General features: G+C 42.5%; 1 protein-coding gene across 3 annotated transcripts; it reads left to right on the forward strand.

Moving 5' to 3' along the window:
* The first annotated feature begins 361 nt into the window (after positions 1-361).
* LOC119915638 (hepatic leukemia factor-like) lies at positions 362-17,210 on the forward strand. Of its 3 annotated transcripts, XR_005446976.1 has the most exons (5): positions 362-724; positions 2,804-3,160; positions 9,474-9,688; positions 12,905-14,153; positions 14,447-17,210. XR_005446976.1 is itself a non-coding variant. In XM_038735257.1 (4 exons), exons 1-4 carry the CDS (start codon positions 616-618, stop codon positions 13,121-13,123), a joined length of 900 nt encoding a protein of 299 aa, XP_038591185.1. In that variant the 5' UTR covers positions 362-615; the 3' UTR covers positions 13,124-17,210. The 3 variants fall into 3 exon arrangements, 2 of the variants coding, with proteins under 2 accessions (XP_038591185.1, XP_038591186.1); XM_038735257.1 differs by having other exon boundaries at positions 12,905-17,210; XM_038735258.1 differs by having other exon boundaries at positions 12,908-17,210.

The raw sequence follows: 17,210 nt of genomic DNA on the forward strand, positions 1-17,210 counted from the left end.
TTCCCTTGAGTTTGAACCTTTCTTGGAAAAGCGTCCATTGTTTTTCCACCAATCCTTTACTCCCCTCTGTGCTTTGAAAAGAGGATGTAGACATTTATGGACATAAAATGTGTAAAAAAAAATTAGTTTACCACAAATTTGTGTTTTTATTTATTTATTTCAGGGTTTGAGAGGCTTCAGACTAAACTGGTTGCGGTTTGTAATAGAACAGAAGAGGGTGACTCGTAAAAATATTGCGCGCACATTAACAGCAGAACGGGTGGTGAAAGGATGAGCAGTAAAACAGAGAGAGAGAGAGAGAGAGAGGGGTGTGGCTGGAGGGAGGGCTTACGGTTTGACGTCAGCAGTCCTCCGTCCTCACACATGGATCGGTACTCGGTCAGGCTCCGCCACACGCGCCCACTGAAACCCCGCGCCGAGTCCTGTCGTCGCTGCAGCGCGCGGCTTTTTTATTCTGAGGGCTCATTTCTTTATTCAGTGTGTTTGTAGGCTGCTGATCTGAGGACCGCCGGCGCGACGTTTGTTTTATATCTGTCGCTTTATTTTTAGTTTTCGTGGTTTGGTGGATTGACTGGATCTCCGGCTCCCAGTGCAAGGAGGCGTGCAGGAAAAAAAATGTCCCGACATCCCATCCCACTGAATCCAGGTTTTCTGCCTCCAGCGACGCACGGGGTGCTGAAGTCTCTGCTGGAGAACCCGATGAAGCTGCCGCTGCACCATGAAGGTGAAGCCGGGATCAGCCGCAGCCCGTTAACGCTAATGTCATGTTTACTGCAGGTTTATGAGGACTGTCAGTCCTGCTGCCGCTCAGCTGTCAGAGCTGCGGGTTTCTCTGCACTCTGAGCCTCCGGCGAAAACTTTTCATGTCTAGGAAGAAGGACCACAAATATGAGCAGTTAAATGTCTTGAAGTAAATATGATAAAAACACATTTATTTTCTATTTCCAGCTGGCCAGAGGAGCAGTAATGTAACTGTATTATTAATATTTGATCATCAATTAGTTTTCACATTTGAGCAGCTACTATAAAAGTGTCTGTTTATTGATTAACAAAACTGCTGCAGATACATTTTCTGTTTCTCTACTCATCAGTAATCATGTTGCTTCACAGCCATCTCTCCACTTTGTTGGTTTCCTTTGTATTCCAAGTTGGATTGTTGCCAAACTTTTGAGCAGCTGATTCAGAAATCAAAACAGGAACATAAAGTATGTAATTGCTGATGAAGTGAAACGTTGTCAAAAATATATATTGGTAAACAACATGCAAGCAGAAAGTCTGGAGAGACTTTGTCAGGTGTCACAAAAACACTCTTAATCAATAATTATAACTGAACTTTATGAAATAGCCATCTGTTGGTGGCAGGGTCAGAGGTTTCGGGGCGAATAGAGGTCAAGGACTCGACTCGCTGCTCCTGGAAAGGTCAATAAGGAACCTTGAAGGTTTTGTTGTGATTGTAGTCTGATGAGACATAAAGTTGCTTAGCATCTTAGGCTCTTTGTGTAAACTAAGCTAAGGCTGGTAACAAAAATCTAACCTAGGTGAGTCACCACCCTGTAAGCACGCTCTGTTATGACTTCACATTGCATTTCCCAATAGTTCGCAGTGTTTTCAGTTACATCTGCTTCTTGGTTGCAGTGAGAGGATTAAGTAACTCACAGTTTCAGGTGTCACTGCTGACATCTTTACTTTATTAGAGTGCGTATTGATATATTGATAATATTTCTGAAAATATGCCAGAGTTAGCCAGTAAGGCTAATTTTCATCTGTATTTTGGGTTATTCAAGCTACAGAAATCTCTTGCAGGAGTCACATTTAATTAATTTATCTGACTCTTTTATCCAGAACAACTTACAGTAAGTGCATTCAACCATGTGGATACGACCCAGAACTGCAAGTACATGGACTCCCTAAGTGAACGGGGTAAACACAGATGTTTAAATAATATTTTGAAACTTGCAATGTTAAATCCATGATTGCTAGCTAGCGGTCTCTTTCTTCCCTGCCTTTGCTGGTGCATTTTTATGTTTACAGATGCGTTATTGCCACAAACTGTCGCTCAGTGGAATGGCTTGAAACCGTCAGCAGGTTTCACTGAGACTGTCCTACGAGGAAACATATTCAACCTGTGCAGGCGTGTCCTCACTCGGGGGGGGGATCTGGGACAGTTTGCGTTGAGTCATGTCTTAGCAGTGACTTTACATTCATCCACAACGCCTCTACAGTTGGTTCACGTTCGGTCTGAACACACCTTGGTGAAGTCAGATTGGATGGAGAGGTCAAAAAAATCTATGACACTTATTTTTCCACGTCACGTCAGCATTCAGCGACGATTTCTTTTAACCATGAGCGCAGTCAATCCCTAACCTTAACCAGATATCTTTTTTAAATCCAAACCACCGCCTTAAATCTAACCAAACCTTAATGAAAGCAGCGGTAAATGAGAAAAAAAATCACATGAGTAGTTTTTGAAATGGACGGTCTCGGTAGGCACCGACAAACAGTAGTACAACAGAGTATTTGGTTGTTTAGTTTGGAAGATGTTGGGCCTGCTTACTCGTGCCAGTAGAGCGTGAGATGCAACAAAACATGGACCTGCTCAACAATACAATTGCTCAACTCCTTCATAGAGCCACTAGTGGTCAAAAACTCTTCAGGGCACTTTTAAGGCAGGACTAACATTCGACTTGATAAAAGAGCAAATTCTCCAAAGTCCAATAGCAATAGTCACTTTTTAAACATGTCCTGAAGAGGGTTTTTTGGCGGGTTTTACTGACTGATTCATCCGCTCTGTTCTCCTGTGCAGCTTTCAGCAAGCAGCAGGAGAAGGAGAAGAACCTCGAGGAGGAGCGCAGCACCCCCCAGTCAGCCTTCCTGGGCCCCACGCTGTGGGACAAGACCTTACCTTACGATGGAGACACCTTCCAGCTGGAGTACATGGATCTGGAAGAGTTCCTGTCCGAGAATGGCATCCCCTCCAGCCCGTCCCAGCACCACCACAGCCAACACCAACCACACGCTCTTCCCCGCCAGCCACCAATCATGCCCCAATCCCCAGCCACACCAGTGCCCTCAGTAATGGACCTCAGCAACCACGCCTCCACCTCCATACACACAAGCGTCATCTCTCCGAACTGCCTGCACAGCAGCCCGACACAAGCAGGTAACACACACACTCACAGCCATTTTTAATAGATGTTTATGTTCCAGCTTTGGGTGAACGTGATATACTTTACATGTTAGTCAGTTAGTTAATCATCTTGAAAACGAGGCCGCTGTGTTTGTTGTAAAACTTCGATTGGTTCAGTCAAGTGGGAGGGGGGGGGGTGATAAATGATATTCATTGACCTGGTTTAATTCAGCTGATAAAGATTAAGCGGAGTGTCATCGGCATAGCAGCGAAAGGAAATGTATAGGGACATATAATATCATATATAAATTACAGGGCCAAGGACGGATCCTTGAGTTACCACACAGAACATGGCAGGTATGAAAGGTGCCCAGAATTTCCATAGACCTGTTAGCCAGTCTCAGACTGCACCATTAATGCTTTGCTATAAATCTCTGTGTTTAGGAGGTTAATCAGAAAACCATGATCTACTATCAGGTAATAATTATCCAAGGGACTTTTTCAGTTCTAAACTAAAGAACTGAAGAAGCCTCTTGAATGAGAGACAAAATGTCCCTTGATTTTAACCTTCCTTGGATAGCATGATCTACTGCATCAAAGCTCGAGATCAGGTCCAGAAGAAGTACAACCGCTAGCTGCATCCCACCGCAGTGGCTGTTGGGAGTTAATGCAGTGCAGACTCTTAAAATCTATCAGTACTAAAACTGCATGAACACATGATGATAACGTAAAACTGACCAATACTTTTATGCAGATTTGATGTTTGCAGAGATCAATTACAGGGTGTAAGTAGGGCTGAATCTCTGGGCTGTAAAATGTACATTATAATTCCAGAGCCCAAAGCTGACACATATAAGCTGCTCATTTTATTTGGTCAAAACCCCAAAGATATTCAGTAGAACAGAGTTTAAAAAGGCCAATCAATCAATGAATTGTTTAAAAGATGAGATGAAAAGACGAGTCTGCTGATAGACCTTAATACCAACAGGTGTATGGAACTAAAGGAGAAATAAACCCATCCAAAACTCTATGTTTACATGATTTATAGGGGCTAAAACTTTCAAACACACAAGTGTGTTCCTTTAAAAGATCACATGCACGACTACGTGCTGAGAAATCTCTGCTTTTTCATGACTGTAAGCAGCACGTTTCCCTCTTTGCTGACTGACAACAAAAGAAAACCCATTCATCTCTTTCATGATCAGTTGTAGCTGCTGTAGGAGGACAAGTCTCTCAGTTTGTTTGTGCTCTTGAGTTATTAAATAATGGAACAGCAGAAGACGGGCCTCAGTCAGGCAGGAGGAGTTCAGGGCTGCAGGAGGGGATCAGTCGACTGAGTGCTGAAAGATCTCACTCGACAGATCAGAATCAGTTCACATCAGTTCGGCTTCAAAATGAAACGATTTATCGATTGGAATCCAGAGTGGAGTTTTTTTTAGCTGTTTATATTCTACAAGTTAAAGCTTAAACATACTGGGTACTTTAAACTAACTCGTTTTAGACTAGGCAATGTATTTAAATTTGTTTAAATATAATTATGGCTGAAATTAATATAATTTAAAGAACAATCCCTTTCAGTACAGACCACAAAGAGTGCTTGCTCTTTCGTTTTTTTCTTTGTAAAGGTTCCTGAATCAAAGCGAGATAATAACACACATGTTATCTTAATTTCAATATCACAATAACAATAAGGTTAACAAAGTTTAGAGATATATGGCTGATCCTGTTACATGCTGATAAACACACTGTAGCTCACCAGGAGACATGTTTTATTCAGGTAAAGCTTGTTACGGCGGCTTGTGTTGAACCAGCGTTTAACATTTCAGAACTGTGGCGTCTTTTATTAAATTAAAAAATGTGATTTTGTAAAAAAAAAAAATAAATAAACATGGTATTTTATCAGAAATTGTCATACTTAAAGGCTACGTAAAGGCATGGAAAAAGGCTTTGCGATCAGCACTGGAGCTCAGGGACCTGGACCGGTGACCCAGTTTTGGTCCTGACGGCCAGGTGACCGAATCTTTGGCCAGACACCGATGTGTCCTCTAGCTTTCGTGGAATCTGTGAATACTTTTTTGAGATATCCTGCTGACAGGTTAACGTTGACGGCGATGCAGAGCTCAGGTTAGTTTGGTTCAGTTCTGACCTCAGAGGGAGGAAACTCCCAGAGTAGTAACGCTCGCTCTGCGTGGCGAGGAAAACGAGTCCGCCCTAGACGCCAGGAGCGAGAGAAGTGTCAGATTCAACACCTCGACAGATGTCCTGGCCTCAGCAAGGGCGTGTGTGTGTGAGTGTGTGTGTGAGTGTGAAGGCGAGAACTTCCGCTCTGACTCTTACTCGCTCCCTGTTCCTCATGTTTATAGAGAAAGACAACAAGCCGTCCTCTCACAGCGCTCAGAGACATGTGACTCGCTGCTGTGTGTGTGTGTCCCTGCGTGAGATCAATGTTTTAAGAACATAGTGTTCTCTGCAGAAGTAGGCCAGTGGGCGGCAACCCTTCACATCCACACACACAAGTTTCCAGCCCTGTGTTTACATTTGCATTAACTAATAATCCTGTTGCACACACACGGCTGAGATGAGTGAGTCATCCTGGGATACTCCTCTTGGCTCAGAGTTTGTGTTTTGAGGTCGACAGGTTTATTTTCAGAATCAGCTGCAGGAGTTCAGCTGGTGTGTGTTTTTAGCCAGATGTTAAATAAAGGTGTAAATGCATCCATCTCTCAAAGACACATCTGTAATCTTTACGTTACTCCCTCCGTAGTGGAAATATGCTCTCCAGAGTCTGCACTGTCTCGTCTTTGCTCTGTGATAGAGCAACAACGTGAACGCACGGTCAGATAAAAAGTGCACGCAATAACATTAACACATTTACTCTGCAGATATTGAGTTAGTTTTATTCCACTCACTTTGACTAAAGTATTTAAATACTTCTCTTGCTGATCTGCACAGCAGCAAACTGTAATCTGCTGCTCCCATGTCTAAATATAGCAGAGTAATCTATGGCATAATCTGGCATATTTGTATTCCCACGTGGCCCTGCAAGTGTCCAGCAGATAAGGTGGCAGGGTTACCCAGCGTTCAGCAGATAATGAAAAGCAAACTGACAGACCGACAGAGAGAGAGAGAGAGAGAGAGAGAGGTGGGGAGACTAAAAGAAGCACAAACATCCTCATCCTGCCGGTTAGGTGGAGTCTCTGTCCACACTTCGGTCTCTCTGCTCGTTGCTGTCCTCCATCTGAACTGGAGGTGTAAAGAAAAAGCAACGTGAATTAAATGAGTTTGTTGTTTTGTCATAATCCATAATAATCCCGTCCAGCAAACTCGTGATTTGCAGATTTGGTCTTGGGCGGAATTAAGGGGACATTTTAAAAAAAATCTAATTTTTACTCTCTCTTACTTCCCTTCTACAGTTTCAGTGTAAACATAAACTGTCAGATAAATGAAGTAAAGTTAAAAGTAGAAAAGTAGCAGGGGGGGTACAGTACTGGAGTATAAGTACTTAGTTACATTCCACCACTGGAAGTAATACTAATAATAATACAATACAGTAGAAACGCAGCATGTATGCATTTATATTTTCTAACCTGAGAGACGAGCTCTGCAGGAAACATCAGGAACCACAACTCAGCGCCACACACACACACACACACACACACACACACACACGTGTCTGGCAGCGCCGCACATCATGCGCTGCTGCTCAGCTGCCACCTGCTCCTCCACATGCAGCACTGATGATGGCTTCGTGTCACAAACATGTGGGGAAATCATCCAGAGAACAGGTCTGTGTGGACGCCTCCCTGCAGGCCCGCGGTTATGATGATGCTTTCTGCAGTTCCTGTACTTTGACCATCACAAGCAAACCGTAGTGCAGCCCCGAACATCGAGAAAGCGGTCTAGTTGATCCAACGTCCTGCCGGGACGTTTTGGCCAACGTTACGTTTCAGCATCATTCTGCCACAGGTGTTCTTAGCAGAGCAGGAAACTGAATTCCTCTTCAGGGCTCTGAATTGATTTCTGTTTCCTGAATTGTGGTTTGATAAATATGATGCTGCTTCTAAAGGAAATACCGAACGTTCACACCCAGTCTGTGTAAGTGTAAAAGAAATGCACACACGGGAATGTGCCCCAGTGACACAGCATACGTTTAACACTAGAACCGCCAACAGGTAACCCACTGCTGTTTTTCATTTAGATGTAGCTTTAACAGTGTTATGTAGCGCCCCCTATTAATGTGTAAAATGTCAAGATAAAGTCAGATGTACCCCTACAGGAACGCAGTCAGTATCGCTATTAATTCCTCATATTTACGTGAACATGCCAAAGCCTTTTCTCTGGACTTGCTCATTGAGTAATAGGAACTGACGGTTTGGAGGTTTCTGGACTGAGCAATGCGTCCTGGGCTGATTCTGCATCTGGTGGCTCGTCATTTTTCTGAATTGTACTCTGTGAATATAACTATAACATCTACACCAGCGGCTACGTGCCCGTCACAACGCAGCAGAGCAGGAGAATGAGCTGCATAGTGAAGGCAAACAGAAGAAAACGTTCTGTAAATTCCTGAAATGTGGGGATGCTGGAGGTTCTGGTGGTTTCTAACCTTAATTTTAAAACCGAGTCTGAACCTTCAAACTGCCAAAACCTGACCTCTGCAGGACCAGCTGGAGAGGAAAAACAAATAGTCTCGTCCAAGAACTGCTGCTGGGACTCACAGAGGGAGTGGGTAGTCTCATTCACCGCCACTCTTGACTTCACGGAGGCGTTTTAGATGTGAGTCCATTTGGTTCATCAGACCTGCCTGATGTATCAGAGAGTTACTGTTGGTTGTTTTTCTAAAAGCTGTTGTGAAGAAAAGAAGAGAGTGTCGTGCGCCTCGTTCACCTGAACGTGTGCTGACGTCAGACTTTTTAAAACAAGTATTTGTTGGTTTTTGCTTTTTAAATCCGAACTCGCCAAATGTGTGGATGTCCTGTCCTGCTGGAAGAATAGGAAGGACAGAAACAAAAACATGAAAACAAAATTACTTATTCATCACAACATTTTTAAAAACTAAGATGACGTATTTTGACTTAATAATTATTCATGGTTAGTGACTTGATGAGAAGTCAGAAATGTGAGGTGCCGTCTCATGCAGTCATTTTTCTGGCACAGATGGGGTTCCATACAAACCCCTCCTGACTAATGAAACGTTGTGCATGTGACAGCACAGTTAATAACGCTCGGTGTTTTTGGCAGGGATCATTTCCTGGAGGAAACAGCTCATAAAATACTCAACGATAAAACAGAAAGTTCCTTTATCTAAACTTAGTTTTTCAGCCTGTATTTAATCATTTTATTATTTTGTATCATTGAGGAGCTTTAAACAAACAGAGAGACGTTTACAGGTTAACCTGGTAGTCGCTGCCTTCCTTCTTCTTCTTATGTGTTAAGTCAGTTAGTGTTACTGAGACACGGCGTTGGCAGGGAATTAAACCCCAAATATAAGTGTTGAACAGGATATAAGGTTGTTCTTTATTGCTGTAAATGTTAACTGCTTCGGTTTACTGCAGAGAGAGTAGAGGGAATGTTCTGTAGAGGCTGTGACTTTCACCCACGACATGATCTGTAGCGCCTCGTCAGAGAGATGAAGGGATTCATGTTATTTATATTCTCACCATATAATAATCTGCCCACGTTTGCTCTCTCCTCATCTGATCAGCTCGTCACAGCAGAGAGGAGACGCTGAGCAGGAAACAGCTTTAATTTTTATGGTTAAATACTTCCTGAACCTGCTCACAGTCCCTTCATTGTTGCACAGAACTGGGTTTGATGCAGGAAACTGCTGCTGAATGCTTTTTAACTTCAGGTCCGTCGCCATCTGCTGGCTGCAACTCGTCACTGCAGCCTCAGAAGAGGTTCTCTGGTCATCTCGGGAACTTTAAGGAACGAAACCACAGTGCAGACATATTTTGGAACGATATCTTTATGAAATAAATATAGACACTGGTCATTTTAAACTTAATACTAACATTATTTGTATTATTATAGTATTTGTTCATGTACGTTTGTAAAGAAATATAAATGTGCCTTTCTTTTCTGGGTCAGTGCTGTATGTTCAGTTTGGAAAAGTTTCATTTTGTCTGATCTGTTGAAAAGAAAGAAAGAAATAAGTGATTATAAAGACCTAATCAAAACCAACTTCGTGTCATGAGTCTCGTCTTCTTCAGCTCACCAGTTCTTATCGCAGCAGGTTCACAAGTTTTGTTTAGATCGGGGATCAGGGTTTGTATCTAAAACAACAGTCAGACTCTGTGTGGGAAGCTGTGACCACTGATAGCTGACAAAGACCATTGTCTTCCTCCAGGCCTCCCGAGCTCCAGAAACACCCCGAGCCCCATTGACCCGGACTCCATCCAGGTTCCTGTCGGATACGAGCCCAACCCGGCCGACCTGGCTCTGTCCAGCGTGCCGGGGCAGGAGTTGTTTGACCCCCGCAAACGCAAGTTCTCGGCCGAGGAGCTGAAACCACAGCCCATGATCAAGAAAGCTCGCAAGGTCTTCATCCCAGATGACCTGAAGGTAATTTGGAGTTGGTTCTGACCAGATGAAAAATGTTCACTGCTGCTTGAAGTCTTTTTTCTCCTCATCCAAAAGCCTGAAATCAGCTTGTTATGCATCACAAGCAGAAACTCCAGTTTTCAGACAAATTGAGTAAATATAATAATTATTATGATTCATGATTATTACGACAGGCTCGCATTAAAGATAAAACACAGGGAAAGTAAAATAAAAGGAAAAGTAATGATTAAACTCTGCTTTCACCTGAAGGCAACCTGCTCCGTTGTTTTGGATGGAAGGTAGAGATGGGAAAGATTCCCACGGTTGTGACTTGTGAGGCCAATTAATACTTCTGCGTCGAATATACGCTGATGCGCACCTCCTCAAATATGTAAATACACGTCGAGGCTATGCAGACCACAAGAACTGTGATTGGTCGGCTTGATAGCGTCACATTTCCTCCTACTCATTTCCAGCTCGTCTTTCTTCTTCTGCCTCAACTGGTTCAAAGGTCGTACATACCATATGCTCCGACGCCTTCTCTCATTTTACATTTAAAAAGTAACTGCTGTTCAACAACATTCAGCTCCAACTCCAACATGATCCACTCAGTTTCAGTCGCCATCGTTTGTAGCAGCCTACACCAACGACGAAGAAGAAACTTAACACAGTGAAACATAGAAACCCCACCGCCAACTGGAGTTTTGGAAGTATAACTGCAGAGCGACGCAGACACCAATGCAGAAGTATAAATTCTCACGATGGCACGTATTCTACGCTGTCAGCAACAGCATTGACACAAGGCAGAAGTACAAATTGGCCTTGAGAACGGCACTCCTCGTTTAAAAAGTCATTTCCAAAACTAGATTTTCACACTGTCAGACTGGGAGATGTTTTAAGATGTAGTCTTAAGTTTCAAAGGCAGTTTAATGATGTTCTCTCTCAACCTATTGAGACTTTAAACTGTAGCTCCTGTGGCTTAGGTTTGCACATCTGGAGGGACAGGACACGTGCGAACGTATGGATGTGCGATATGTTTGTGAAACTGTAAAACTTTAGTGGATGAAAAGTAGAAAGTGAAGAGCAGGACTTTGACTCTGGTGCTCAGTTTGAAATATGACAGACTAAACCATTGGTGCTGATTAAAATCGACTCAGCTTAAACCTGCAAGGCATGCTGGGACAAAGGTGGACTTTTTGTTCCGCTCTTAGATCGCTGCTGTCCTATTGGCCCAGTCCCGCTCTTCCTGGTTAAGAGGCTTATATGAGCCGGAATGAGAAAGCAGAGCTGTTTGTGATTCTCTGTCTTCTCCGCCGGGAGGTTAGGCTGAGAGGATTTGACTTTTAATTTGTTGAAATAAAAAGTGGATCTGTGTGTGGCTGCAGTCCAGCCCTGCACGGCTGAAAGCTGATTGTGAAAGCTTCCTAAGGCTCTGTCTCTGTGGACATGAGAAACTGTAGAGACGCGATAGGTGATGTTTGACCACTAGGGGGCAGACAGACTTGTTTCATCTCATTTGTATAATCACAACAGCAACATGGCGAGGTACAGGTGTGACACCAACATCTGCGACCTGTCAGATTCTGTCACCCAAATGTTAAGCCGTCAGCTCTTTCTAACACGTGTCTGACGTTGTGAAGCAGTTGCAGTTTGGTTTAGACATCAAAGGTACTTGCTTAGGTTTAGACATCAAAGGTACTTGGTTAGGTTTAGACATCAAAGGTACTTGGTTAGGTTTAGACATCAAAAGTACTTGGTTGGTTTAGACATCAAAAGTACTTGTTAGGTTTAGACATCAAAGGTACTTGGTTAGGTTTAGACATCAAAGTACTTGGTTAGGTTTAGACATCAAAAGTACTTGGTTAGGTTTAGACATCAAAGTACTTGGTTAGGTTTAGACATCAAAAGTACTTGGTTAGGTTTAGACATCAAAAGTACTTGGTTAGGTTTAGACATCAAAGGTACTTGGTTAGGTTTAGACATCAAAGGTACTTGTTAGGTTTAGACATCAAAAGTACTTGTTTAGGTTTAGACATCAAAGGTACTTGTTTAGGTTTAGACATCAAAAGTACTTGTTTAGGTTTAGACATCAAAGGTACTTGGTTAGGTTTAGACATCAAAGTACTTGTTTAGGTTTAGACATCAAAGGTACTTGGTTAGGTTTAGACATCAAAGGTACTTGCTTAGGTTTAGACATCAAAGGTACTTGTTAGGTTTAGACATCAAAAGTACTTGGTTAGGTTTAGACATCAAAAGTACTTGGTTAGGTTTAGACATCAAAGGTACTTGGTTAGGTTTAGACATCAAAGGTACTTGGTTAGGTTTAGACATCAAAGGTACTTGTTAGGTTTAGACATCAAAAGTACTTGGTTAGGTTTAGACATCAAAGGTACTTGGTTAGGTTTAGACATCAAAAGTACTTGGTTAGGTTTAGACATCAAAGGTACTTGGTTAGGTTTAGACATCAAAGGTACTTGTTTAGGTTTAGACATCAAAAGTACTTGTTTAGGTTTAGACATCAAAGGTACTTGTTTAGGTTTAGACATCAAAAGTACTTGTTTAGGTTTAGACATCAAAGGTACTTGGTTAGGTTTAGACATCAAAAGTACTTGGTTAGGTTTAGACATCAAAGGTACTTGGTTAGGTTTAGACATCAAAAGTACTTGGTTAGGTTTAGACATCAAAGGTACTTGGTTAGGTTTAGACATCAAAGGTACTTGTTTAGGTTTAGACATCAAAAGTACTTGTTAGGTTTAGACATTAAAGGTACTTGTTAGGTTTAGACATCAAAAGTACTTGTTTAGGTTTAGACATCAAAGGTACTTGGTTAGGTTTAGACATCAAAAGTACTTGTTTAGGTTTAGACATCAAAAGTACTTGTTTAGGTTTAGACATCAAAGGTACTTGGTTAGGTTTAGACATCAAAGGTACTTGCTTAGGTTTAGACATCAAAAGTACTTGCTTAGGTTTAGACATCAAAGGTACTTGGTTAGGTTTAGACATCAAAAGTACTTGTTTAGGTTTAGACATCAAAAGTACTTGCTTAGGTTTAGACATCAAAAGTACTTGCTTAGGTTTAGACATCAAAAGTATTACACATTACACATAGTACATTTTCATCTCACTCTCAAGAGTATTAGGGAGAGACAGAACTAGTGGGTAAAATACAATAAAACCCACTTTCTTTCCTTGAAGGATCCCTGTTTGTTTCACGTCTCCTCCCTTGTGTCCTTCGAGCAGGATGACAAATACTGGGCCAGGCGCAGGAAGAACAACTTGGCGGCCAAGCGGTCCCGGGACGCGAGGCGGCTCAAAGAGAACCAGATCGCCATCCGAGCTGGCTTCCTGGAGAAGGAGAACTCCGCTCTGAGGCAGGAGGTGGCCGATCTGAGGAAGGAGCTGGGACGCACCAAGAACATCCTGGCCAAGTACGAGGCTCGGCACGGGCCGCTGTGAGGACACACTCACATATATATATATATATATGCAGCATATATACAAACACACACACTGAGGAGGATGAACCTGCCTCCTCCAGATCCACCAGCGACCCTCCACACAGTCCTGATGGCTCAACTCTCGGCAGGTAAAGGCTTAAGAGACAAAAAGACACTTAATCATTACAAGTACACAATCCATTACTTTAAACAAAAACAAGTTGACTTCAAGTTGAACTATACATTAAGTCAAATATGACCTCTGATAGTACAAAACTTAAATCTCGTCTTATTTTCTTATTTAGACTCAAACCAGCACCCTGTCAGTCCATGTCTCAGCTCCAAACCCATTGGTTCCTCTTGAAGACATAAATCTTTAAAGGGTAATTTCCCTATTTTCACATATGTTGGTGTGGAAATGACAAGAAGGTACAAAAGGTTTTGAAGGCTTTGATGGAAACGTGAAAAATGACAAAATAGGTCATTTCTGGAGCTCGTTATTTATTAAGTTATTTACATTTATTGTGGCAGCGACCTCTAGTAGCCATCCAACAGATGCAAAGGAGGAAGTCTTGTGATGTATTAGAAATAGGCAGAAAGTCCATGCAAGGAGGTAGGATAGTGGTCGGACAGGTCAAACCCTTACCAAGTAAATGTTGCGTTATTTTGAGTTCAGTTCAGTTTTATTTATGTAACACCATTTCATAACAAAAGTCCTCACATTGCACTTTTCGTATAGAGCAGGTCCAGACTGTACTCTTTGTAATATTATTTACAGAGGCCCAACAATTCCCACCATAAGCAAGCACTTAAATAGCTTTACTAACCTCCATCATGTGACTTACATAATGTACTATTTAACCCACACCAATGTTTCCCTGAGCCTAACCAAGTAGTTTTTTGCCTAACCTAACACAAAGTTGTTGAATAACGCTCATGTGTGTCGTAATGGGCGGCGTGGATAGAACAACCTTAGGTTTAGGTTGAGGCACTTGTTGCTGGAAAACCGAGTCAGAGCTGGAGAGAGGAGTCTGTTGTGTTGGAGTAACGTTAGGAAACGACGAATACAACAAACTCCTCTTCCTCGTTTCCACCGGCGTCTTCCTGCAGGCTGAAGCCATCTACTGCACGCATTCAAAACTTTCTGTACCTACGAGTCATTTCCACAACAACGTGTGAAAATAGGGCCAAATTACAGCTCACAAATATACAGCTTCATGTTTCTGAAGGCTCAGTAATTTCCTAAATGTGTGTGTTCATGGTGATGAAGGAACACGTGAGGTTCACTGATGGGTTTACTGGTGTCTGTGGCTCAGAGGAAGAAGAGACGTCAGGCTGAGAGACACTCGGGACTCGTTAGGAGACACGTTCACTGCTGGTTTAAGTCTGAACATAAGGAGAAGCATATAAAAATCATCAGATTTATACTTTAAACTACAAGAAAGAAGCACCAAAAATATACCGACTATGAGTCAACACATTTTAGATTATTTCCTGTTTCCGAGACTTATCAACAAAACCTTTCATGTCTTTATAATCCTCCTGGCTGCCGGCGAACATTTCTGCTGGAAACAGCCACTTATCAGCTGTTTGAAAGACGGCCGCCTCTGTGCCGCGAGTTGAGCCCGTTATTCAGGATTATTAAACACACACACCTGTTAGGACGCCTCTTCGGCTCAGACCACAAACACTAACCTGCCTCCACATTAACCCACCTGGAGCCTGACCTTTGACCTCTGACCCCCCCATCCCAGTGTATAGTAATGGCACTTTAGGACTACCGACGGCTCGCTCGCTGCCGCCCCCTCACAGACTCCGCCCCCTGCAGGAACTGTTCCCACAAGGCACCTGTTCACATGTACATACCTGCCTTCGCTCTGCTCATGATGACTTTGTATATGAATGTGTGCCGCCTCCTGCCGCTCTCCTGTAGGTCAATCAGCATCTTTTTTTCTATCAGGGGTCAAGTGTTTTTGGGGCCCTGCGCAGTATTTTTATGGATATTTATGGAAAAGTGCAAATATAAAACCTTCAAAGTAAAACACAGGATATAATAACTTTCAGATTTTTAATCGTTTGATTCGTTATAATCATTAAACTTGCTGTAACGACATCAGAGAGTGTATCTTTAAATACTTCAGTGATGACGAAAACAGGAACCCAAAGAGACTCAACGCTGTCAGTTTGTTTTTGGGGCCCTCAGCAGCCCGTCTGCTTCTGCCTCAGGCTTCTGGCTCACGTACGACCAGGCTGGTTTGTGATCAGCTCACACACACAGGAAGTTTTGATCTGATGTCAGCAGGAAGTCCCAGCGCTCCTGCCGAGCTCGACGCTGGAAACAAGAGATTTGTTTTTGAATTTACAGTGGTTTATTGTTTGGGTCAGTTTGGATCTGTTCTGTTATATAGCTGAGAACAAATGATCATCCAAACTTAGCGTTTCTGCTTTGTTCCATCAGTCTCGCAGAACTTTTCAGAAAACCTGAAAATAAGACCAGGATTCAATTCAGATTAAATGAACAGCTGATACTCAGTCCAGCGTAGGTTTTACGCAAACAAAACAATATCTTGTGTACACGAGATATCTTGTGTGAACTTGAGCGTGCAAACAGGTTGACCCATGGTGTATCTTGCGTGAAAAAGATAATGAACCTGGGTGTTATGTGGCCACAAGATAATAATGTTTGTGTGAAAGATGATGTTGTTCTGAACTTCAGTCTGAAATAACCTGTAATCAGCACATGAACTGTTTACTGTGACCAACCTGCCAGGACAACCTGATGGCAGTTTAGAAACACACTTCAGCTCTGTAACGTTCTGGCAGCGTCATGTGCACGGATTTCTACGGTCTGATCCGTGGGGTCGTACGACCTCGTGCTGCCCACGTGGCGGCGTTACGACAGAGGCAGCGACAAAGAAAGAGCTGTTTGTTTGTTTGTGTTTCTGTCCTGAACGTCACTGCCTCGTGCTCTCAGAAAGTCTCTTTCTTTCTGTCCGTGCAGGCTCATTAGTGAAAGCTGATTAATAAGGATGTTTTTACAAAGTTGTTTCTCAATAAGACCCATGTTGTGAAGACAAACTGTGACAATTGACCTTCGACAATTATTTACTGCTGCTGTTTGCTGATCGCTCTCAGACGTTTTCAGAAGTTGGTGCAGGGTTTAAAAAGACTCACCTTCGTCTGAACCGGGTTTTGTTTCTTTATTGATCATGGAAATGATTGATTGTTCCCGTCAGTGCAATAGATGGTTCTTTACGGCTTCGGCATGAGCTTTATTTTTATTTGTTCTCTCTGTCGTTAAGTGTAGCTCAGCAACGAGTGCGCCCCCCGGTGGCCGAGTGGGACATGAATGTATATTTGAAGCTGACTGGTGTTGTCTCATACTGTGGAATCACTTTAATACTCTTTACTACAGACCAAACAAATACAGTATATAAATAAAGGATATATTGATATATTAAAGGTTTTAAATGTTTATACAGAGCTATTCTTGTTTTTTGTACAGTCTGTTTTCCTACATAGATATTTCCTGTGTATTTTGGAAAGAGTTACATTAATATAAGTAGTATTTTACACACACATACATACATATACACGTATATATACATATACACGTATATATATATTCAGAATTACTACCAAAACAGCGTGCCCGAGCAGTCCGGGTGATGCATGGGCATTATGAAAATCCTCCACAGTTGTTTGTGTCTGATTCTTTCCTCCCTGCATAGCTGAAATACCTCAAACCCCTCCCACTTTCTTACCCTCCTTCACACCTGTGCAGGTGCAGCTGATTCAGCTCTGGGCTTGTTTTGGCCCCAGGTGCTCGGCTCCTCCTCTTTAACGTGTCAGCGAGGGCGCAGTCGCCTCCGTGTAGATGCTTACCTGTGTGTTTTCACGACTAGAGGAATGTATTCACCCAACCTGAAGCACTTGTTTTTTTTTTACTTTTGTTCGCTGTGATTTATCAGTTCTCTCTCTCTGCTCCTTCAGAGCCTCTGCAGCTTTGTTATCTGTGACCAGAGATATTTTTCCTATGTTTGTTTTCCTTGATTATGTTTCTAATGATTAAAATAAGAATAAATAAATAAAAGTTCTGTCCTGTC

Source organism: Micropterus salmoides, unplaced genomic scaffold (genome assembly GCF_014851395.1).
Source record: "Micropterus salmoides isolate LMB-PRFRI ecotype aquatic unplaced genomic scaffold, ASM1485139v1 Ms_hic_scaffold_21, whole genome shotgun sequence".
NCBI classification, from domain to species: Eukaryota; Metazoa; Chordata; class Actinopteri; order Centrarchiformes; family Centrarchidae; genus Micropterus; species Micropterus salmoides.